This window comes from Aulonocara stuartgranti (genome assembly GCF_965226115.1).
Source record: "Aulonocara stuartgranti genome assembly, chromosome: 18".
NCBI lineage: Eukaryota > Metazoa > Chordata > Actinopteri > Cichliformes > Cichlidae > Aulonocara > Aulonocara stuartgranti.
Window position 1 is genome coordinate 8939942 of NC_138954.1, and position 23624 is coordinate 8963565.

At 40.3% G+C, this 23624-nt stretch overlaps 1 protein-coding gene across 1 annotated transcript in view; it reads left to right on the forward strand.

Moving 5' to 3' along the window:
• The window catches only part of lig1 (ligase I, DNA, ATP-dependent), a 63307-nt gene that overhangs the window by 30665 nt on the left and 9018 nt on the right, over window positions 1-23624 (forward strand). Inside the window, exons 18-24 of the mRNA XM_082514816.1 lie at window positions 103-198; window positions 5895-6005; window positions 8654-8725; window positions 12008-12152; window positions 12733-12815; window positions 14630-14782; window positions 22996-23049. Coding sequence (XP_082370942.1) covers window positions 103-198; window positions 5895-6005; window positions 8654-8725; window positions 12008-12152; window positions 12733-12815; window positions 14630-14782; window positions 22996-23049 — 714 coding nt within the window. The remainder of the gene's footprint in view (window positions 1-102; window positions 199-5894; window positions 6006-8653; window positions 8726-12007; window positions 12153-12732; window positions 12816-14629; window positions 14783-22995; window positions 23050-23624) is intronic.

A 23624-nucleotide genomic window follows, 5' to 3' on the forward strand; every position in this document is an offset into this window, starting at 1 on the left:
TTTGTTGTTGTTGTTGTAATTTTACATGTTTTAACCAACACATAAATCATGCTGTTTTGTGTTTATCTATTTTATTGCGACTTTTTTTGTTTTCCTCTACAGATTCACATTTTGGAGGGTGGCGAGGTTCGAATATTCAGCCGCAACCAGGAAGACAACACCAGCAAATACCCAGATATCATCTCCCGCATTCCCAAGGTAAAACACTTCGACACCGCAGCTCAGCCCTTTGGGAGAGAGGAGAGTGTGATTGTCAAATGAGGCCTTTTACAGCGTAGCGGATAACAGCTGAACACATTTATCCTGCTCACTGCCTCGTCACTTTGGTTCTTCTTCTCGCCTATCTCTCATCTGTCTCGTTTCCATGTGCATACTTCTCCTTTCTGCCTTAGATTTGTCACAGTTGGAAACCCCTGTTCAGTTTATTTGTTCTTTCCTGTCCTTACTCTCCCTGCACTCATCGAGAGCTGCTGCTGGCCATTAGATTTCTTTTTTTGTTTTAAGTCTACTGAGTTGTCCACTCAGGATGGGAATTTTAACCAGCTTGTCATCTCTCTAATAGATGTCAAAAACACACATTGTTGCAGTTTTACCTTTAAATTTCAGCCGTGGGAAGGCTTGCCAAATTAGTGAGGATCTGCTTGAGTGGGGAGTGAGAAAAAGAGCACCACTACCTGAAACTTTGGCACTTGGCCTGAGGTTATCTGAGCGTGCTCACTGCTTCAGTGCCTGCCGAGTGTGTTTTTCTGCTGTAGTAAGGAACTGCAGTCAAGTACCAAATGAATCTACATCAGTTTGCACTCTGCTCTCATTTATTTTGTTTTCAAGCCTTTTGTTGGATGCACAGCTATTATTGAAACGTCATTGACATTAAAATAAATTCCCATCTGGTCTGTGCTAATTAGAGCAGATTATCGAATCAGATGAATTCTCAGAATAGATGTGTAATATTTCTAATGGGTTCCTGTGCAAGAATTTATTAAGATGTTATTAATTACTAGAGCTTGTTAGTGGAAACAGGTGGTGTTTCTCACAACAAATTCAGGAAAAAAAATGGCAACACAACACCGGTAGCAAAAAAGCAAAAGAATCACATCATGTCATAATTTTGGTAAATTTCAGTTTAAGTATTTTAGTTTGCAGGTCAGACTTGACCTTTTGTAGAGTTCACACTTTGTTTCCTCATGTTGCAAGGTATTTTGTGGTGTCAAGGTTGTCATTAATTAGATCCTAGACGTATTTTGTTGACTTCAAGGGGAGAATGCGAAGATGCAGACCTGAAGGTTGCAGTTGCAGGTCAAACATGCAACTAATTTTCCAGTGTATGACTCATGATGGTTCACAGAGGTCATGTTCCCTCCGGACGTCAGTACAGTCAGCCGTTAATTGTTCCAACCTGTGAACATATCATCAGGGAATAAGCACCCCCCCAAATCTAATCAGTGTCTTGTGTTAAACTGATTGGCTCTTTATGTGCGGCTGTGTTTTGTTTTTAAATGCCTCTCTGAGTTCATCACCGACTAAATCTGTGCTGCTTGAGTTTAGTTTCACTTCTACATTTTATCTATAAGAAGATATTTATAACATTTATCAATGATAATATCTTATTCTTTATTATTTTGCTGATAGAATCCAAATTTGTTTTCTCTAGAGGAGAAAAAACTGGACCTAAAGAGGTGTTTAACCCTTCAGCCACAGAAAGCTGAATTTCATCATCACTCCACCTCGTGGGTGGTGTGGACACCCAAGTTTGTTATCATGATTACTCAAGAATGAGGTGACGTTGGATTTTAAAATTGATACAATAGTTCCATCTACCCAAATCGCAGCGACCTCGACCTCAATTTCATGGTCAGAGGGCAACTTTTCAGAAAAACTTTTAGGCTTTTCACATTTCTATCATAGATGCATTTACTAGGAGCCTGAGGGTCAACACCAGCAGCCATTAGTATTTTTGAAGTTGATACGGTGGGGTAATAAAATTGTTGCTCAGCTTCAATTAAGCTCATTTGAGTAACTGAGTTTGACCATCTCCATTACGTTCATGCTGTTTATGCTTCTTAAAACATTTTCAGTGGTTTGTCTGACTAATAGTATGACTTGCTTTGTTGTCCACAATATTGAAGAAGTTTGTGCTTCTGGAGTCAAATTCCTTAGTAGTTTGTTCCATAGGTCTAACAAGCAGACATGTTTGTCTGCATTGCATTTCTGCACTTCATGGTAAAAGCTCGCTAACATATCTGGCTGGTGTCCCCATCTGGTCCCAGGATACAGCTTCTGACTCCAGAAATGTAGCACGATGTTAAAGTTAAGGTTTTGAGAATGTTGAGCCAAAACCAATGGCTGATGTCACAGTGCCTTTACCCTCCACAGTCTTTGGTCTGAACACAGTGTAGGAAAACAGCTGGTGTGCATAACCTCCACTTCCACAAGTTGGACAACATTGCTCAGCTTTGTGCAGCCTTCAGACAACCATGTAAAATTCTGGTTTAAATGAAATAGCAAGTTTGGAGGCATATGAGCTTGATGAACTGGACAGATTGGAACCAGTTTCCTAGTTCTCGATTCTCATCTCTACAATACTTCTTTCCCATCGACTGTTGGCTGCGTCTGCCAAATCAGTTTTCCTGTTGACTCCTGGGGGAGCATAGGTCTGCAACAACACCACGCCAACGGACTCTGTTCTGGGCTGCTCTCTTTAGCTGGGTCCACGTCATTCCGACGGCCTTCACTTTGCTCTCGACAGATCTTCTCCACGTCTGTTTGGGTCTCCCCACTGGCTGCGTCTGCCAACAGTTGATAAATTGTCGATGTGCTTATACTTACTGACAGGTAGTTCTAACTTGGGACACAGGAAACTTGTGGGGTGTAAAGGGTTAAACAATAACAATATTTGTATTATATGTTTCACTTAAGACCACTTAATTTACACTAACTTGCTTTACATAACTTCTTGATATCCTCTTTCACATTCAATGCTTTCCAACGACGGGGAACTCTCACGTCTTTGTGGGTTTAAGTCACAACTGATTAACTTCATCCCTATTCAAATGGTTGAAAGCTGGCTGAGAAGCATTTGCATGATGTTCCTATCTTTCTCCTCTTTCATTCCCTTATATCTCCTTACTGTCAGTTTTCTAGGAGACCCTTTTCACTTCAGACAGTTTGACTCATCAAGCAGGAAACGCTTAGGTGGAACTAACATTAACGGCTGCTCTGGTCCATTAAGTAGTCGAGGAAGCCTTTCCAGTCGGTGTACAGTAACAAACCCCGGACCCAGCTCATCTAAGTGGCATAAAACCACCGTTAATGTTATCGATTATATATTATATTATTATGTGGTTTTCCTGTTTTGACATGTTATATTGTCAGCTATGAAAAAGATCTATAAAAAGTCTAAAAAATCCAAAAAGAAAAGCTAGCAGACTGCTGTGAAAGAGCTTTAGGGATTAATTCTGTTATTTAAAATAAGATTTTTTTCAAAATAAGATTAAAGTTATTTGACCTTGTTTAGTTTTAAGATTTTAGATTTTAAGATTTTGTTCACATAAACTAGCACAACTCTGCCACATGGGAGGAAAGTAAAATCTCTTTCCTCATCCTGCTGGACAGTAGCTTTTTGCCAACATGACTCAAATGATAGCTCATATCTCACCTCAGTCAATCTAACCTCTGTATCCCATCTTCTCTCATAACATCTGCACTCTAACTTTCCCTCACACCGACTTTCATCTTTCTGATATTTTCCTCCCTTTTTTTTAATAACTTTAAAAGCTACACGGATCTTTGTCTCTCACACTCACCTTATTGCTCTCTCCGTCCACTTCCCTCATGTCTGCCTGTCTAATCATTCCCCGCCTTTCTTCTTCATTACGTCTTGATGATACTTGTTCAATTCTTCACTACTCCTAGCTCGCTCTCTTCTTTTTTCCCCCCACCTCTCTTTCTCCACTCTTGTCTTATTCAGCCTCTCTTCCTCTCATCTTTTTTTAAGCTTTGATACTACCTGTCTGCAATTTCACCTTTCTGGTCTGCCTCTCTGCCACTTATACCCTTCTCCTCTCACTCCCTCTACACTTCTTACGTATTTGCTCTCGCTCTCTCTTCATCGCCTGCCGACGATCTTGACTGGTGCCTTCTCTCACCTTTTTTGTTTTTGCCTTCGGTTTCTTCTCATCCCTGTCTCCCTTCTCACAATTTCTTTCGCACCATTTTTTTCTCCCTTACTTTTAAAACATTTTCTTTAACTTTTTTTTTTGGTTCCTTCCTCCCTTGCTCCTCTTCCTTCGCCTTGTTCTCTTTGCACTCCCCTTACCAGCATTTCATGGATTATTTTCAGACTTTTTCTCCTTCTCTGTCACCTTTCTTTCTCACCATTATTACCTCCTAAATTGCAAGAGGAAACAGACATAGTGTTAGATTTTGGCGTCTTTGCTTGATTATTTGGATGCCTCGAGATAGATTTGAGAGATGACATTGCCTTTCTATCTTTTGAAGTAATTTTCCTTTTTATGGGTTTGTGAAGTTAATGGTTCATAATTTAAGATGCTGAATTTCTTGCGGTTTGAAAATGGCTCATGTTGGTTATGTGAAGTTTTTGTCTCAGAAATTGATTACTGATCATTAATGTGGCAGACAGTTAATTAAAGAAAATGCTTAGATAATCATTTACATTGCCTATCTTGACATTATGATTTCGTGGCAGTGTGTTTGTGTGTGCCAACACACTTGGTGAGCACACTGAGTTAAACTTCAAACTATCTCAGGTTGCCTGCATGGAGAAGATGGTTTGATTAGATTTTACAGCACCTTGCTGCATTATTTTGCATTTTAATAAGGGAAAACCAATTTTCCCCAGGCTACCACAGAGCCTTAAAGTTTCAAATTATGAATTAATATTAATACATTAATATTAATACAGATGCATTAATTAGTAATTAATTCATTACTTAGCCTAATAACCTTATGAGGAGAACTGATTGTGTTTGATATTTCAGACTGTTTGCAAACAAGCTGTTACCTCTAAAGTGTCTGTTACGCTTAGCTTTGATTAGGTGTCTGATTACCTTTCAGATTTCCTTCGCTAATAAGTTCCCAGTCTGATTCAGATTAGAAATGTAGACATTTCGAGGTATCCTACAGGTTCCCAAATTGACCAGGAAGTGAGGGATTAAAGCCTCACACACGATTTGGTGGCTCAGCTAATTAGCAGCCGCTCAGTTTGCTCAGTTTGATCTTGGGATTCGGCTGTGATGGTCAATATAATCTGCCCATGAGCTAGACGGTTTATCCGCAGCTTAAACCCTATCAGTGTCTTCCTGCACAGGGAAATAACTATCAGCTGCCAAAGCCTTTAGTTAATGCATAAATGATAAACAACAAACTGCAGAATGTTTCTGGTGAAACTTTTGACCAGACGTGGGCGTCCCACCAAAAGAGGGGACGTGCTTAACAGTTTGGAAACTGTCTGAAAAGAAGAGACTTCAGTTATAAGACATGACTGCTCAAGATAGCAATACATGTAGGGCATAAAAAATGCTAATGTGCTGTCTTCCAAAGCATTTGGCAACAAATTGGGGGCAGCTGCGGGTCCTGAAACGACCTGAACATGTCTTCGGTATGATTACCTCTGTATGAGACTCAACTTGGCGCTTTTCAAAGACATGAACAGAGTTTGAATCTCTGAGTTTGTCAGAAGATTGAAAGTCTCATTGAAGTAAATCCAGCAGTCTTCTGTTTGCTACAGCAGATGTTGCCTATATGCAGTCTGGCTTTTTTCCCCCCTTCATCTATAAAAAATCTTTCTCATCTTTCTCATCTCACTCTTGAGCGCAATCTTTTATCTTTTTGTTTATCTATTTTTCTTTGTTGCTCTGTCATGGTTTTTCACGCAGGTGAAGAAGGACTCTGTTGTATCTTGTGTCCTGGACTCTGAGGCGGTGGCCTGGGATCACGAGAAGAAACAGATCCAGCCCTTCCAGGTCCTCACCACCCGTAAGAGAAAGGTATGGACAGAGCGGGATGTAATAGGGAAGAAGAAAGGGAAATAAAATGGCTGTGGTGTCATAAAGGCAGAGAGTAGGAGATAATGAGAGGAGAAAGGAGGAGGAGTGAAAAGGTTGAAGAGAGAAAACAAGACAGAGATAAAGACTTGAAGGTAGAGTAGAGCGAGATAATAGTGTGAAATGATCCGGCAGACTGAGGGTGATGGACGGAGGAAAAGCAGACAGAACGAGGGGGAGACTGATAAGTAGGAGAAGGAAGAGTCAAATGGATCGAGAAGGGTGGTGGTGGTGGCTGAGATTGCAAATGTCAGCAAGGTGTTTATTCAGTTTTGATCAGACTAACGGCCTCTTTCCACTACACCAATCACATTAGAGTGAAACTGCTCTCTTTACTTTCTCTTTGTATGCATGATGCCATCCTTGTAAATTAGGAAAAGAGAAATGAGGAGGAAAATACAGAGAACATGGTGATGGAAATTGCTGAAAATGATTATCTTGATGACTTTTTCTTTTTCTTTTCTTTTTTTGATACTGTTACTGCCACCATGAAACTATGATTATTTGTAATGACGGTTTGATGCACATACTGATTGTTTTGCCCTTCTGGCATTCTGTAACATCTCAACTGCTTCAATACCACAAGCACGCTTCCTGAATGAAATATTTCTGCTGAGGAGATGAAACCAGATATGCACTAATTAAACATTATTAATGAGCAGAGAGGAAAGTAATGAGGGTGTGAAAAGAAGAATTAAAGAGAGAAAAATCCTTCAGGTTTAAAGATTGCGGTGTTTTTTTTTTTTGTAATTTTTTTATTTTTATTTTTTTAGTCGTTGCTGTTTAATTCTTCCATCCAGTCCTTATCAGATCACTCACAGAAGTTTGGAGAACTGAACCTGCAAGTCACACTTTACAAAATTATCTAATCTGACTATTTTATCTATCTAACTAATAATTACCTGAAGGAAATGTTGATGAAGCTGAGTATGTATTTCATCATGAGCTTCTTGTATGTTGGTGACAGATGGATGAAAGTTAGTTGCAGTTGGAATTTGGCACAGATTTAATTTAGTGTCAGTTTGTACTTTAGTACTGACATAAATTGGTAGGTTGATGGGTTACATAGTTAGTTGTTGTAGTCTATGCCTTAAAAAACCCCATAAATCTTTAAAATCACCATGCTTAGGCTTGGAGGGGGTAATTTAGGCCACGTGGGCAAGTAGGCTTTCAGTACACTGATGTTAATGATCATGATGATCTGTTTAAAACAACAGTAGTTGGCTTGAGAATAAACTTAGGAGGCAAAGTTTGTTTGAAGAGTGTTTCATACTTAAAATAATCAGATGCCTTTATGATCAGCTGTGGTATTGATGTTTTCTTTTCACGTATATAAACACATTTGAACAGTGGTTTTTAAACTTTTTAACCTTATTTTGAGATGACTTAAGAATATTTACTTGGAAAGGTTATATTCATCTGAAATACATAATGACTATTAATGAAGTATCCCAAATAGGCAAACTGTGACTTGTTATCAGAAGCCATCAGTTGAGTCCCAGTGGAGTTCCAGTTGTTAGTTAAGCGAAGTTTATTATCTTTATCAACGCTGACTGATCAGCCTTTTCTAAGTATGGTAGCACAGCTGAAACCGTTTCTGTTGTGCATCAGCCTCTGTGGGTTCAATTACAGTCCAAAAAAAGAATATTTTTATAAAAGTGGTCAGTGATTTTGTTTTAAGCCTGCCAAAAACCTGAAGATTTCATGCTGCCATTGGTACTGCTCCCTTCTCAAATTCGCACAGTCTAACCAGAATAGAAGGAGAACTGGGAGACCATAATGCACAACTGAGGAAGAGTCTGTAGTCTCAGAAGCCGACACCTCACAGGTCCACAACTGGCAGATTCATTAATGGTAGCCATCTGAGTCAGTCTGTGCCACATTGCACTTCTTGTCATGTCACTGCCATCGCAGAAAACTGGGATTGTTTGAAATCAGGAGTTAAGAATGTGTATTGCTGTGATTGCATGCAAACAAATGCTCCTGAAATCTCCTCTGGAAAGTTGCTTTATTGTGCTACTAGTGGTCAAAAACTGCACAGGAGTACCCTTTTAAATTTTAATGATGCAACCTGATTTCATACATCACTAGTTTGAAACAAGCTAGTATCTAATAAAGAATGGGTTCACAGACAGAGTAATGGATTTGTAAATCGCTTGTGGAGCCTTATCCCCGGAATTCAACATTCCTTGGGTTCCATCAGGGGTGTGCTGGAAACACAGTAATAAGGTCGAGTTGGGAAAGTAGAAACCAGCAGGGGTAAAGAAGTTGTGGAATAAACAGGATGAGGTTCTAGAAAGGTGAGAGTGGGAGAAGGAGAAGCAGAAGAGGTGAGTGAAGTGAGCAGAGGAGCAGGAAGTAATAGGCTGAGAGAGGGCGAACACAACAGGGAGGTGTGACGCTGTTAAGAGGAAGACGGGAAGGCTGGGTGGTTAACTTTCAACACGAACGGGGAGAGAAATCAAAGAGCTCTTTGTAACAAGTCCCAAGGTTGGTTGTAGCGATTTGTGAATAAGATGCGTCTATTTGCATATTTTTGTCAAAGGGAAAAATATTAAAATGTATCCATGTGTGTTGATGTCTCCCTGCAGGATGTGGATGCATCAGAGATCAAAGTCCAAGTGTGTGTGTACGCCTTTGACCTCCTCTACCTCAATGGCGAGGTAAGGCCTAGTGATGATGAAAATGTTTCCCAGAGATCTCTTAAAACACTCCTGTTTTCTTTCTTTAAACCGCTGCGCGTGTTTATTGTTTGTGAGTACCCGCGTGCTCGTCACCCGCCAAGTTGCCAGCATCGTCCCTGAATGCCAATGATGCTGCTTCTGGAGGCCGTAACTACATAATGATTGTAATGCTCATTGTAATTCCGACGGGGTGTGTGTGCGTGTGTGTGGGTAGGTGTGTGTCTGTCTGTCTGAGAGTGTATGTGTTGTGGGTGGTAACTGTGACTGAGTGTGGGATAGAGTATATGTTTCTATCCAAATAAAGCTTAGTTTTTAAGCACATTTCTTAAGACTGCTAAAGAAAATCCTAATTACTGTTTCCATCTTCCGGTGCCATGTGAGTTTTCCCAAGTGGACAGAAACAAAATTATGTAATTAAAAGACCAATACTGTCTTCTTAAGTTGTGCCATTTCATTGCTACTTCCTCCTAATATGGCATTTATGCAAATGTGATGAATTATTTTTTCTCTGTATATGCATACTTTGTCTTCTTTATGGCTGTTGCCCTTTATTTATTAATTTCTTTTTTCTTTATCTCTCTCCTCGATTAATTGGAAACATCCAATTGCCTTTGCCCTATAGTCCTTGTCATTGCTAACACTGTTGTTGTCCTGGGAGGGTTTTTTAATGCTATTCACACCAGCTACCTCCCCTGCTAAGGCCTGACCAACCAGCAAGAGCTATTAGTCAGCAGTCGCCACCACACAGGACACCAAGGTCATGTCCTTGGTGCTATTTTTTAAATTATTTATCTACTTTAGGGACCTAATATTACACATACACTGCATATGCTCATTTTGTTGGGTTCATATTTTTAAGGCAAGAATATAAAAGGAGGGAAAATAAATAAATTTGTGGTTTTAACGCACTGGGGTAAACGGATTTGTATGACTCATACAAAGCTTTCTATGAGCACTGGCTGGCAGCTGTACAGCAAACTACTAGTTCAAGTCCAGCTTCATCTGTCTCATTATCCTTTGAGATTTCTCTCCTTTGGTGGATTTGAACTTGCTCTTTTTATAAATAGGTCTTGATTCCATGTAGTGACACAAGTCCTCCTGAGTTTGAACACAAAATACTTCCCAAACTTCAATTTATCACTGGCAACACAGCCTCCATAACTCTTGTGCAGAAAGGAGACAGAAGAACGGCACAGAGAATGGGGGGAAAAAAATAAACTTTGTAAAGAGTCACAGAAATTCTCTCTTTAGATAAATGTAGATAATTTTGTAGATATGGCAGATTGGCAGAGGTCAAGGAGCTGTTGACAACTAGGCTAGAACTTCTCGCAATAATGGATATGAATTAATATGTTGTTTATTTACAGATGGGTATGTTCACTCTTACTGTAAAACATTAAAACATTTACAACCCTGTGGGGCACTGCAGGCATGGCACTTAGAATTTGAAAAGTAAAAAAAAAAAAATAACTGTAATAATCTACGATTTGCTGATGAATTGTGTTGACTTGCATTTAAGTAAAATTCAAGAATGTTGGAGGGCTTGAACTTTTTTCACCTTCTGAAATTGGGCATGCTAGAAAAAGTTTGAGAACCCCTGGTGTACATGATGAAATGATAGTGAATGTAGCACCAAACTTGGCCCTTTAAAGTCTTCTCCCCCCTCGTGCTCGCTGCTATATACTGCTATATATTCTTGCAAAATACCAGGTGCATGTCCAACAACCTCTATGCCAGAGCACACTTCAGCTTTGTATTAATGCATGTCACCATGTGACAATATGCCAAAGTCCTATTTCAGAGCAATGACACGTATAAAGACAAGAGCATCATTAAGGATTGGCATTGCCTAGCTGTTGTGCCAAGCTACTGTCAGAGTGTATAAATCCATGTGCTGCCAACTACAGGCAATTGACACATGTCAAATGACAATATAGATGTAAAATTTACCTCAATTATAATCAAAAAGTCAAAAGTAGACATAATGTGAAGATGTTTAAAAAAATGTAATTCCAGTCAAAATCTGAACTCCTAAGGGTATCAGCTTCCCACAAGCTTTTGGGGTTTCTGGTCAGACAGAAATTGCAGCAGCATTTCAGTGCTGCGACTAAGCTGAATAAAATGAAGCATAAAAAAAAAAACCTTGCAGTGTCATCATTAATTGATGAAACCTGCATCTGTTGACCTTTAATGTATTGTCCTCTTGTCAATGCTGTATGTGGGTGCTTTGCTGCTTTAGCCAAGTGTTGGCTGACTTGTGATATTTAGGAGAATATGTGGCCTTTTCAGTTATTTTTAACGGATAAATTAAACTCTAGTAGATGGTTAGAATCATCCTCACAAAGAACGTGTGGAACGAAAGGTTGGCTGTGCCGTAGCGTAGCTTGCACCAAACTCGTTACGTGTCTCTACCTAGAAATGTTGTGAACCAACTTTTGTAAAACAAAATGTAAAATGTAATAGGCTGTAATTATTTTGTTAATGCAAAAGCAGCAGCCTTTTGGTCTGCCAGTATGACATTTCCTTGTTTTCAGAGCTCCACCAATCTGTGCGTAGACGGTTCTGTTTTCTGAGTTGCAGTAATTTCAGTAAAAGCAGTGATTTTCAAATAAAGCTCACACCTGTCACCTCACAGTTTTTTGGGTTTTTTTGTCAGTCAAATGAATTAAAATAAAAGTTCAGTATCAGTGAAATTCCCCCCGACAAAATATAGTTGTTCAACTTCACTCCACATTTTCCCCTCCCGCATCCCGCTGGCAGCGGCCCTCCAGTTCCCTTACAGGTTGAGGAAAATTGCAGTAAGCCTCTGTTTATCTCGTACAAGCTTCAATCGCCATTGATTGTGGAAAAGTATATATATGTAAGTGTAAAAGAAAGTCAATACTGTAGCATAGAACAATCACCGAAGGTGTAATTGCAGAACGTTGCAGGCTGCTTCGGCCTCATTATCTGCATACATTTCGAGTAAGGGTATAAATCGTGCATAAGACTGCATGTTCTGCAGATTTAAAGCTGCTCGTGTGTGTGGCTGTGCGTGCACATGTATACGTGTGGGTGTTTGTATGTGTGCCCAAAGCTGCCGTGGCTGTGTGTCTGTGAGTATACTCTGAGACTGTGTGTTTGTGTATGAGTGGGTAGATGGTTGAGATGGCATTTCATCCTTGTCATCGCAAGGCTCCGAGCTATAGAGAGAAAATGGTTGTAATGATACAGTTTTGCCATTTGTAATTGTGTATGTGTTTCTGTGTGTGTTGTGTTTAGTCCCTGGTGCGACAGCCATTGTGTCGGCGTCGGGCTCTACTGAGAGAAAGCTTCTCAGAGGTGGAGGGAGAGTTTGTGTTTGCCCGATCCATCGACTCCGACAACACCGACACCATCGCCGAGTTCCTGGAGCAATCTGTCCGAGGTGTGTGTGTGTGTGCGTATGCGTGCCGGTTAGATGGAGACAGGCTTTCTTACTTGTTTTCCTTCCTGCTGTCTCTTTGTGTCTCATAACTTTTTTGTGTGTGCACCGACTGTGTACTTTTTTTCCTCGCCTGCTGTCCCTGTGCATCTTGAACCTTTTTGTGTGTGTGTGGGTGTGCTGTGCGAGAGATTCATTTCGTTTGTGATTTTGTGCGAGGGCTTTGTGTGTAGTAGTCGTCCTTTCCCTGCATGCCGTCCCTTTGTTTGGCGTGTGTGTTTGTTGTGTTGTGTGTTTGCATAAGAGAGACAGGACTTGTTAGTTGTGTAATTGAATTTTCTTGCGTTGTGTCTGTCTGGCTCTGTTTATGAGGAAGCACATAGAGCTGTGTTTCCCGTGCGTCTCTTTGAGTTATACGCCAGTGTCCTTGTCCACTGGCTGTCTTTGTGTCCTCAACCTGCTTTTGTTTTGTGTATTTCAAAAGAAAACAAAGACCTTTTATGTATCTGAAAGATAATCTCTTAATTTCCTTTCTGCGTAGCAGGACTCGTGAGTTGGAGTATTAATCTGTTTGTGTGTTTAGACTCCTGCGAGGGCCTCATGGTGAAGACTCTAGAGAAGGATGCCACCTATGAAATTGCCAAGCGCTCTCATAATTGGCTCAAGGTGTGTGTTTATGTGTGGTCATGCGCTTCAGTTTTGTTACCCATTAATCATTTACATTCACGTTACACACACACTGCCTAACAACGTGGATGTGCACTTACCCTATCATAAAGTTATGACACAAACACACATATATAGAGTGACTATAGAAAGACCATTATTTGCTTCATGGTATGCTTGGAAAGCCCCAACATTTGCCAAGTAAAATGCCAAATCGTACTTGATTTAAAGGTAAAGCCTTCAAGGTCATCTTATCTTGCACTCCCCGGAAGTCCCGTTCTTACCCTGAACCGCAGACAAGCCCAAAACAAACAACTTTCACAACTTCTTTGTCAAACTGACATGACTTTCAGTCGTTGGATCAGTAATGGCGATGAGAGCTAAGACTCTGGCTACAACCCAAGCAATTTTTAAAGGTTTCCACTTGAGGAATCTGCAGTTTTTCAAGCCCACAGGTAATATGTCAGATGTAGAGTACAATCAGAAGCTTGCTGATTTGATATTTGCTGTTTATTTTTGTTTTGTTTATTTGCTTATGCCATCGTGAAGCAGCCATCATCTGTCTTTCTATAATTCAAAAGAATCGCTGCTCAAACTGGAAACACAATGATCACCTAATTGGTCTTCATCCAAAAACAATTATCTTCTAATGAGTCCAAGCTGTGCTCAAGATCACTTTTGCCATTTTACAGGCACTTTCCTCACATAACCTTCATGCACACGATTTACACTTTTACCAAATTCTTACTCCTGATCTTTTTAACAATATTTAATAAAGCTAACATAGCTTGATTCTGTTGGATTTTTCATATTCAACAAACTTACAGAAATGCCAAATTATTTATTAGCACATGTTGCATACAGATGGAGATGAGCATGATCATAGATGAGGTGATCATGTTGGTTGAGACCTTAATATTACTAATTATACTTTTACTATTATACTAATACCAATAATGACCAATTCCATGAGGTGCTAATGAGGAAAATGAATTACTATGTCACTGATTTATAAGTTTGATATTCACATGGATGTGGACTGTGACTTCATCTCTAATGGTGAGATTTTCAATGCCTAGCTCTGTTCAAGTGAAAAGATTAATCAGAAACATGAACTTTGCAGCAGCATCTGTAAGCACTCAGCATACCTAGACAGCCTTCGCTCACCAGATTTGCTTTCTTGAGACCTTTTTGAGACTTCCTTTTCTCCAAAATGATGGTCAAGTTTAACGAGCGCCATTTTTTCACACTGGAGAAGTTCCAGTATACGTCATAGAAGCGCAAGAACAAGGGGAGGGAACGGGACTGAAAGAGGGTGATCTCAAAATGCCTTTAACACCAAAGGTGTGCAGAGGTGCACGATGAGACAGCCTTGAAAGGAATATCTGCCGAGTCGAAATAACGTTTTCGATTTTCAGCATCAAAGTCTAGGATTTTTTTTATCCGTACCTGGTATTCTAATTACAGACATTTTTTTTTCTCAGGTTTCTGCTCAGAAATATAAACACAGATAAGTGTAACAGATTTTGAATTTGGGGGTTTTTTTTTTGCACACCAAAGTTGATTACACTGTTGTTTAAAACGGTTTCATCCTAACTGAGTTTGAATTTCTGGAGGACATTTTTAAACTATCAGGTTTTCAACTAATTCACGCAGCATTCAAAAACTGTGACGGTTCATACACTATAATATATATATTTTTAAATTGCAGACATTTAAAGTCGCACATTTTATTTGCCTGTGTTGAACAATGACCAAAACATGGGGTGATTTATACATGAATGTATTTCTCGCTTGCTGTTATCCTCCCCCAGTTGAAGAAGGACTACTTGGAGGGAGTTGGAGACACAGTGGACCTGTGTGTGATTGGGGCCTATCTGGGGAAAGGAAAAAGGACAGGCACCTATGGGGGCTTCCTGCTGGCTTGTTACGATGAAGAAAATGAAGAGTTCCAGTCCGTCTGCAAGGTGTGTGTGTGTTTTTTGTCTTATGTCTATGTAAAAAAAAAACATAGGCATCCTGTAAGGAATATCTTCGCTCTATAAACATCTTTGAATGGCCTTGCATTCCTGGTGTTCCACATTAAACGTCTCCAGAGACACTATTTTAATATTTTCATCCAGAACAAGTGTGTCAACATTTCCAGGCAGCTGTTGAGTCCTTCAACTCAAAATGTTAATCAGTGTAATTAAATTTTGACCTGTGGCTTTTGATGCATGTAAACGTGTGATGTGTGGGAGGATAGTGAGAAAAGGTCTTTAATAGTGCAGCTAATTTTCTGCTTAAAGATAATTAATTTTGACATATTTTATTGTTTGTCTTCTGTGCAATGCATATTTCACATCTTTGTATTAAGGTGCTCTAGAGTGTGGAGTGTTAATTAAGTGCGAAGGTTTTTCTGTGTGTATGTGTGCTGCTTTTGCCTCTTATGTGTGTGGGAGCTGTGTTTTTGAGTCTGTTTCGTGCTTTGAACTGTCGTGCTTCCCCTCAAATCCGAGTTAGAGGAAAATCGTTGTGTCCACAAGTGTGGAGGTGTGACTGGATGCATCTTGGAATAAGGTGTAAGCATATATTGGAACATGCGTGACCACTTCAGTGTGTGTATTTGTACGTGTGTGAGATAATGACAGTGTGAACAAGTCAGAGTATCACTCCAGCACAGAGCATAAATTCAGCCTCTCCTCTGTCCTCCTAAAACCTTTCATCTCCATTTTTTTTTCCGTCTCTATAACTTTTATGTCTTTATCCGGAGAAAAGGGATTTAGAGAGCAGCGAACACACACACACTCTTTCTACAACATCTACTTACACACATTCACACCTGGGAGCTCATTGGTACAACCGCAGCGTTTACGCTTTTGGCCCATGAGATGCTCCAGTGGAGCCGATGGAGGTTAAAGCGACCGTTAAAGAGCCACGTTAACTTTTCGGGCAATGCTGGTAGTTTTCTCTTTTTCAAGCTTTTTCATCTGTAAATGGAGTTCATATTTGAGGTCACTATCCTGAGTAAGTACAGCCAGGCAGATGTACAGTGGGGGAAATAATTGTTTGATCCACTGCTAAATTTGTAAGTTTGCTCACTTAAAAAGAAATGAACAGTTTGTGATGTTTGTAGTTGTTTCATTTTAATGGGGCGAGAACATCAACCAAAAATCCAGAAAAAAAACACGTAAAGGTTATAAATTGATTTGCATGTCAGTGAGTAAAATAGGTATTTTGTCCCCAAGCAAAACATGATTTAGTACTTGGTGTTTGCCAGTGAAAATCTAATTGATTCAGAGAAGGTGAGGGAGGAAGTGCTGTGGTCAGATGAAACCAAAATCAAACTCTACCGTATTTGGAAGAAGAGAAATGCTGAGTACGGTCCTGAGTATGAAGATTGTCCTCACAGACAGGCACGGAGGTGGAAATGTTATGCTTTGGGGCTGTTTTTCTGATAAGGGTACTGGACGGAGCCATGAAAATCTTGGCTGAGAACATCTTTACTTTACCCAGAACACTTTAATGGGTTGTGTAACAATGACCGGCATATCGCTTAACATATTGCTAAGGCAGCAAAGGAAGAAGAAGCACATTAAAGTCATGGAGTGACCTCTGCAAACCTCAATCCTATAGAGAATCTGTGGACAGAGCTGAGGCTTTTATTTGCCAAGCGACAGCCAAGAAGCCTAAAACATTTATAGACTTTCTATAAAGAAGAAAGGGCCAAAATCCCTCCACAGATGTGTGTAAACCCACTGACTAACTGCAAGAAACAGCTTCCTCGCTGTGCTTTCCAACAAGGTTTTTTCCAAAAAGTACTGTTTAGTTTGGGAATCAAATGCTTATTTGAGTCAGTGATGTGCAAATCAATTTATAACTTTTATGTAATGGGTTTCATTTTCTAGATTTTTGGTTGATGGTCTCTCTATTTATTAAAATGAAACTACCATAAAAATTAAAGACCATTCATTTCTTTGTAAATTGAACAGTTCCAAATTCGGCAGTGGGTGAAATAATTATTTCCCAAGCTGTGGATAACAAAAGATGGAGTGAAAATTGTAGAAGTAGTCTGGTTTTTAGCTCTTCATTGATTTTTCTATCTTTTCTTTTGCTCGTGTTGATTTTATTTGTAGTGCTTGAAAATGTTTGCATGTTCTCCCCGTGTTTGCGTGGGTTCTCTCCGGGTACTCCGGCTTCCTCCCACCGTCCAAAGACATGCAGCTTGTGGGGATAGGTTAATTGATTAATCCAAATTGTCACTAGGTGTGAATGTGCGAGTGAATGTGAGTGTGAATGGTTGTCTGTCCCTGTGTGTTAGCCCTGCGACAGACTGGCGACCTGTCCAGGGTGTACCCCGCCTTTCGCCCTATGACAGCTGGGATAGGCTCCAGCGCCCCCCGCGACCCTGAAAAGGATAAGCGGAAGCGAATGGATGGATGGATGGATGGATGCTTGAAAATCCTTCATTTTTAGGAGAATTTTTCAGTACATTGTCAGTAATTCCTTGTTTTAGTTTTCCAGTTCAAAGATCCAAATGTCAAAAATGCTGAATGAGCCACAGAGGTGACAGGTTTACAACTATCCTGTCAGCTTGGCCTGCAGCGTCCAGTCTTGCTCATATGTTTTAATCCTCCCAACTCTTACTCTCACTTGTCCAGAGTTTGGCTAATTTCAGATCAGATAAAATCTCCAACTGTGTATTGCACTTGCCCCCGTTTTATTTGAGCTCATTTATGTGAAGAACAAACAATTACATCTATAGCTTCTCTTCTCAGAAGGACAGGTACAACACACACACATCATGCCCTTGTGTGTCCTGGCTGAAGAAACCTGTATTCACACCTTTGACCTGTGATGACATGCGTTCGTATAGCCCCTCTCGTCAATCATCCCTCAGTTCAATAGCTGCTCTTCACCAAGCCAAGCTGCGGGGCGGAGGAACCTTGTGTTGGACCTCGTTCCTCTCCTTCAGGGAACAGAAGATACAAAAGTAACTGTCTGTTCCCTTTCAGCTGATTCACTCCGTACAACACATATAGTATGGGACATATATACATGCCCTGCAGAGCAGCTACTGAACTGGAGTTGGAGCACCAGCATCTTAAGGACAACATGAGCTGTAATGTACAAATGATAAAACCAAACAAAAGTGTGCGGTGATGCCCAACTAGCTGCAGCACAAATATCACCTACAGTTACAGCTTTAAAAAGAGCCTAGGAGTTTGCCCTGGTGGAATGAGCTCCTATACCCTGGGGCGAAGCGAGACCCTTGGTGCTGTATGCCGGTGAGAGAGCTTCTGTAATCCAGTGGGACAGCCTCTGTTTACACAGAGCTCTACCTCTGGCTAGATACGCAAAGCATGAGCTCGATGAATCCAGCTGTGACGCGGAGAATCTGTTGTGCTTAGACAGCAGTGTTGCAGGGCCACCGGCACCATGGTCGTGGGGCAGGGCCAGATAAGCAGCCAGGGACGGCTCCATGTATCGTCCATAGTGACCGTGATGATCACTGTTGTGCATAGAGAAACAGCGTCTCAGAGGACAGGAGCGAACAGTAGATTTCTGCTTTCCTTGCTTCTGTTTAGCATCCATACCAAAACGCAAAGCAAAGCACTGCACAGGAAGACTCTAAATTGGCGCCTTGCGGGCAAACTACACACCAACTGTGCGGTGGAAGCTAACACCAACAGGGTTAGTTAAACTAACTTAAAGCAGTCAGACAACAGAGATAACTAGGAGTAGATAGTTATCCCAACTCAGTAGAAATGTTTTTAGCGAGATGACGAGGATAAGAACTGAGGGATGACTGTGATGACATGGGGTATATGTGTAGGCGGGGCGTGATGTCCCATACAATATGTGCTGTACTGACTAAATTCTCTGACATGCAACTTGGCAGTTACACTTTGTGCTTTTCTAAAGTCATGTTGGAGCATCACCTCCTCCATGCACAGTAACTTTAAAAATATTTTTTAAAAATACACGGGGACAGTCTTCAAAAGCCAGAGCCAAAAACTGTATAACTAAGTTGCAAGCTGACTGACTGATGTTTTGGCACTTATTGGGCTACTTGTTATATATCAGGCTTGGAAACATTTTGGACTTTGTAGGCAGTGTCATTCATTTTCCATTTTTATTCATGTTGACACATAAAACATGGGAAAGAAAGATGTAAGTGTTGCTGACACTCTCACAGACGTAAAGGCTTAACAAAGCCAATGTTTTCTGGACAGATGCCTTTTTTTCATTAACAGTAAATTTCAGCAAAAGTTCTCAAAGACGAAGGGCGTCATTTAAACCATGTTTACAGAGGAGGCCCTTCAGTTGACTGAGGCAGTCAGGCATTACTTTAGGTCACCTGTGTTTACAGGGTCTTTAGAAAGTCTTAAAATGACTTTAACAAGTAATCAAAAGGCCTAAAGATTATTAAACTGTCTTAAATTTTTTAGGTCACCATGAGAATTTTCACAACTCAGTGGCACTATTCTTGCCTCAAGGACACATTAGATCACATATAGCTGCATTGTTGACTTATTTTTAGGCTCTACTTCAGAAGGAAAGTACCAAATCAATCAAATGACTCATTTAACTGTCTTTGGTGAACAAATGCATTGATATCAGCCTAACCAACGCCAAGAGAAGTGGGGGTATTGCCAGTGGTGCAGCACCTCCAATTGCAAAAGGAAAACTGGGGGTAAAATAAATTAAATTAAATAAACAAAAGTACCTTTTGTTTCCCCCTTATAAAAGCATCATGGTTAAATGACGTTACTGGACATCCCTAGAAGTGGTGCATTTTTCAAAATTAGCTATCAGCCAGTACCTCTCACTAGCTAAATGTCCTCATCGACATTTATTGCCTAAACTTCTGAGCACCAAGTCACATTTAGAGTATTATAACCTGCACCCAGATGAAGGTCAGACTTTGGCTTATGAGCTGCCGCTGTGCAGTTTAACATTGTAATCAAGCAGTAATTTCACAGTTCTGCCTTTGTTACCAAAAGGGTACTTATAAATTTGGCTCCATATTTTGATAGGTTTTGGTCAGCAGTGCACAAATAGTTTTATTGTATGTCTTCACTGCTTCGTCTTAACAAACCTCATAGTATGACTGATGTGTGTGTCCGTCGTGTGCAGTTTACTTAGTGTTCTGTTGTGTGCAAGCCACTGTATTTTTTCTCGGCTGTTCTGAGCGGTTCAGTTCAGTTTTGGGTGCTTTGCAGGACTGATAACCTTTGTAACACACTACAGCACCCCCACCTTCAAGGCCCTTCCCACGGCTCTAAGTGAAGTGTGACTGTAAAACAGTCTTAACATTTTTCCTGATTTCTTTTCCACTCATTTGCAACTTCTTTAAAGGGCATTTAGCTTTCAAAGGCTTTTTGTTGTTTAAGATGACCAGCTTTAACTGTGGTTAAGCTAGACTTGTAGTCAAGACCGCCTAAACCAAGAGGGTATCGGTCTCGAGACATCCAACTCTAGGCTAAGCTGATAGTTCGCTTTGAATGTCTGGGCTTAATTGAAACGTATTATTAGATGGGTCTGAAAGTCATGTAACGTGTTGAACTTGCATTTCAGTTTGAGCAGCACTCAACTCCTGCAGTTGTTTTTGTACAATGAAAGAAAAAAAATACTTCAGATCATGTTTCCTGTCTAAACGTCTCACGTGGACAGCTATGTTCAGTAAAGTTGGAGTGTACATACTTTTTCACATGTGTACGAGATGAGTGAGCACATGGAAACACGCCGTTAATCTTTTCTGCAGTTGTCAGTGTGTGCCATGTGACTGCAGCATCCACTTCTCCTGTGTGCTGCACTCATCTTCCTTTTGCTCTCCAGTGTCAGCTAAACAACAAAGGAATAAATGTTTTGTCTTTGACATTGTACACTTCAGTAACCCTCTCTGTAGCCGAAAGCAGAATCTAAACCACATTTCCATCTCCCAAATGTAATTTCACCTGTATGTCCTGTGAAGTGTCCTTGAGTGAGCAGCAGATTTGGGAGCAGTGCTGCTGCTGTGGACACACAGTTCACACAGGCTGCTGTCACAGAGAAGAAAAGGGACACTAATGAAATGGAAGGTGACAGCTGAGAGATACATTTAGCTATTTACAGTCATTTAAATGATTAAAACAAGTGCTTGTAAAGTAATTGTGCACAATGAGAAACCAGCACTTATACACAGTTAAGACTGACTCAGTGGTAATTTGTTAATGACCAGTACTGAAATACTGTAGTATTGAGGAAAACAAGATCTAAATCTCAGTCTTCTCCACTTTATGTCGACAGTTTATTAATGTAGCCTTTAATCTGCTAGGTTTTTCTAACAAATACTGGTAGTTATGTCAACACGCATCTCATTAAATGATTGTTTGTTGAGTCTGTCTCTGTGAGCCCATTAAAATACCTTAGAAGTGTATTTACAGTTTGCAGTCTTTGGCAGGAGCTTGATATTAGGCAGGCAGGAATGACTCAGAGCAGCAAGCTGAGAGGTTTTCGTCAAAATAGAAAAATAATAAAGCGTATTGGAAAAGAAAAGTGCTGCCAAACAAATAGGACCTGAGCCACACAACCTTTTCTCCACCATGAAGAAATTGAAAACACACACACACACACCTCACAAACGCAAAATTCCCACATACGGGAGAAAGAAAATAGGCATGCAGAGCGTGCAAGAGACGAGGACATTGACGCACAGCTGTCAATGTTTAGTTTTGGATCCATTTTTATTAGTTTCAGTGTTTGTTTGTTACTAAAAGTAATATTAGGGCTAGTTGTCAGGGGCAGGATTTAGACCATGTATTAAAAATACAAACATTTTGTAAAAGCATTTGACATACAGTCGGTCTCAATGAACCGATGCCTCCTCGGGCATGTTTGGCAAGGCGAAAACTAAATAAAACCCATAGATTTCCATCTATTAACTCTGAGCTATTCAGTCCATCACAGGGCAAATGTGGATACAACCACATGTACCCACATTCTCACAGATGGTCACATAAGATATATTAACTTTCCAAGCATGGCTTTGTGGGAGGAAACCACAGGGAACCCATTCAGCCACAGTGAGCGCTCCATACTCCCCTCAATTGGATGGGGCATTCCCAAGCAGTCGTTTGAATCAGGAATTTTCTTGCTGTGACCGTGCTAAGTGCTTGTCCATGTTGCTGCTCATGTACTTCATTTCCACCTAAGTCAAGATATTTTTTTAATCTTCTTTGGTTTTTGTCATGTTTTAATTAAATATATTTTTTAAATTTGCAACATAGTGAGTCAGTGGGCTTGCAATGAAGCTCACAGTGATCTCCCTGTGTTTTGAGTTATAAAACCAAGAATTAAATCATCAAATTAAGAGTGTTTGCATAATGTAGTGGTTTAAATATTTATCTAACAAACAAATCCCTCTGTGGCTGTGACAGGAAGGGCATCCAGCATAACAATCGGGCAAATCAAACATGTGGACCTGGCTGTGGTCATCAAGAAAAGGAAGCTCAGCCCAGAACTACCAAAATATAATAATTAATTTTGCTTCGTTGTTGTTGTTGTGTTAAAAAATGTGAATGTTTGTGAGCATTGCTGTTTGCTTTTGTTAACTTGCGCACAAACCCTTGTATTGATTGGATTAAGCTGCTGGGAGACTCTGATTATCCACAAAACAGACTAGTTGTACAGTAATTAGCTTACCTCTACTTCATGTGGAACAGGTGCTCTTAAAAATACATTGCAGTCGGCTTGGTAGAAGACTTGGCCAGCACAGATAACAAATGCATGAACACATGCTTGGATTAACCTCCAAATCTTCTTGAATGCTATAAAACACACAGTGAAGCCTATCATGGAGATCTGCAGAATACATGCAGATCTGTAAGCTGGGAAATCCTATATTTGCATGACACACCAGCCTGTTTTCCTCCCCCCTTATTCATTGGGTGATTCTTGTGCCTCAGCAGGCTCAGGTCTTTTGAGAGGTGACATGTTGCTTAATGTGAAGTAGGCAGACAAGATGCTCGTGGTGTAGGGAGGGATTTTCTTGCTGTTCTCTGTTTTGCAGCGTGCTGCCAAATGTCTGCTGCCTCATGTCTGCTGCCTCACACACATCTAAGACGGAGTGTGTGTGTGTGTGTGTGTGTGTGTGTGTGTGTGTGTGTGTGTGTGTATAGATGTGTGCGTGCCTCTTATCTCCTTTCGTCTCTTCCAGATCGGGACAGGCTTCAAGGATGAAGATCTGGAGCAGCATTACAAGTTCTTAAAGGTAAAGTGTCACAGCAAGGCTGTTGCACTTACTCTTTAAACAGCCACACTGTTGTTTCCTTACATTGATGTCTTGATTTTTTTTTTCTTTCTTCCTCTTTTTTAAATCGCAAATGTACAGGAGCCAAATATTTAACTGTAGACTCAACAAGATTAGCTTTGTGTGATTTCAAAACAATCTTTATTTGTCTTATACTGGGCCTTGGTACAGTCTTTTCAAATTGGCTTTTTTAGTGCTTCCTTGAAGCTAGCTTTGCTCTGATAGACTGTCCCTCGCAAACATAAGGTTTGAATGGCCGGCTTCTCCACTCAAAGCCAGAGCTGTGTGCCTGAGGAGACCATACGAAGTATATATATATCCCATCTAACAGACTTCATTCAGAGATAACAGATGACAGTACTGTGTAAAGACATCTGAAGCTTCAGCTTTAGGATTACTTGAATTCATTGTTTGATAAGTACTTACTTGATGGTAACATAAACACAGACGCAGTGAATTTTAGATCAAAACCACAATGAGGTATTTGGGAGGTTGAAGCCGTGAAATTCCACAACTATACATTCATAGATTATATT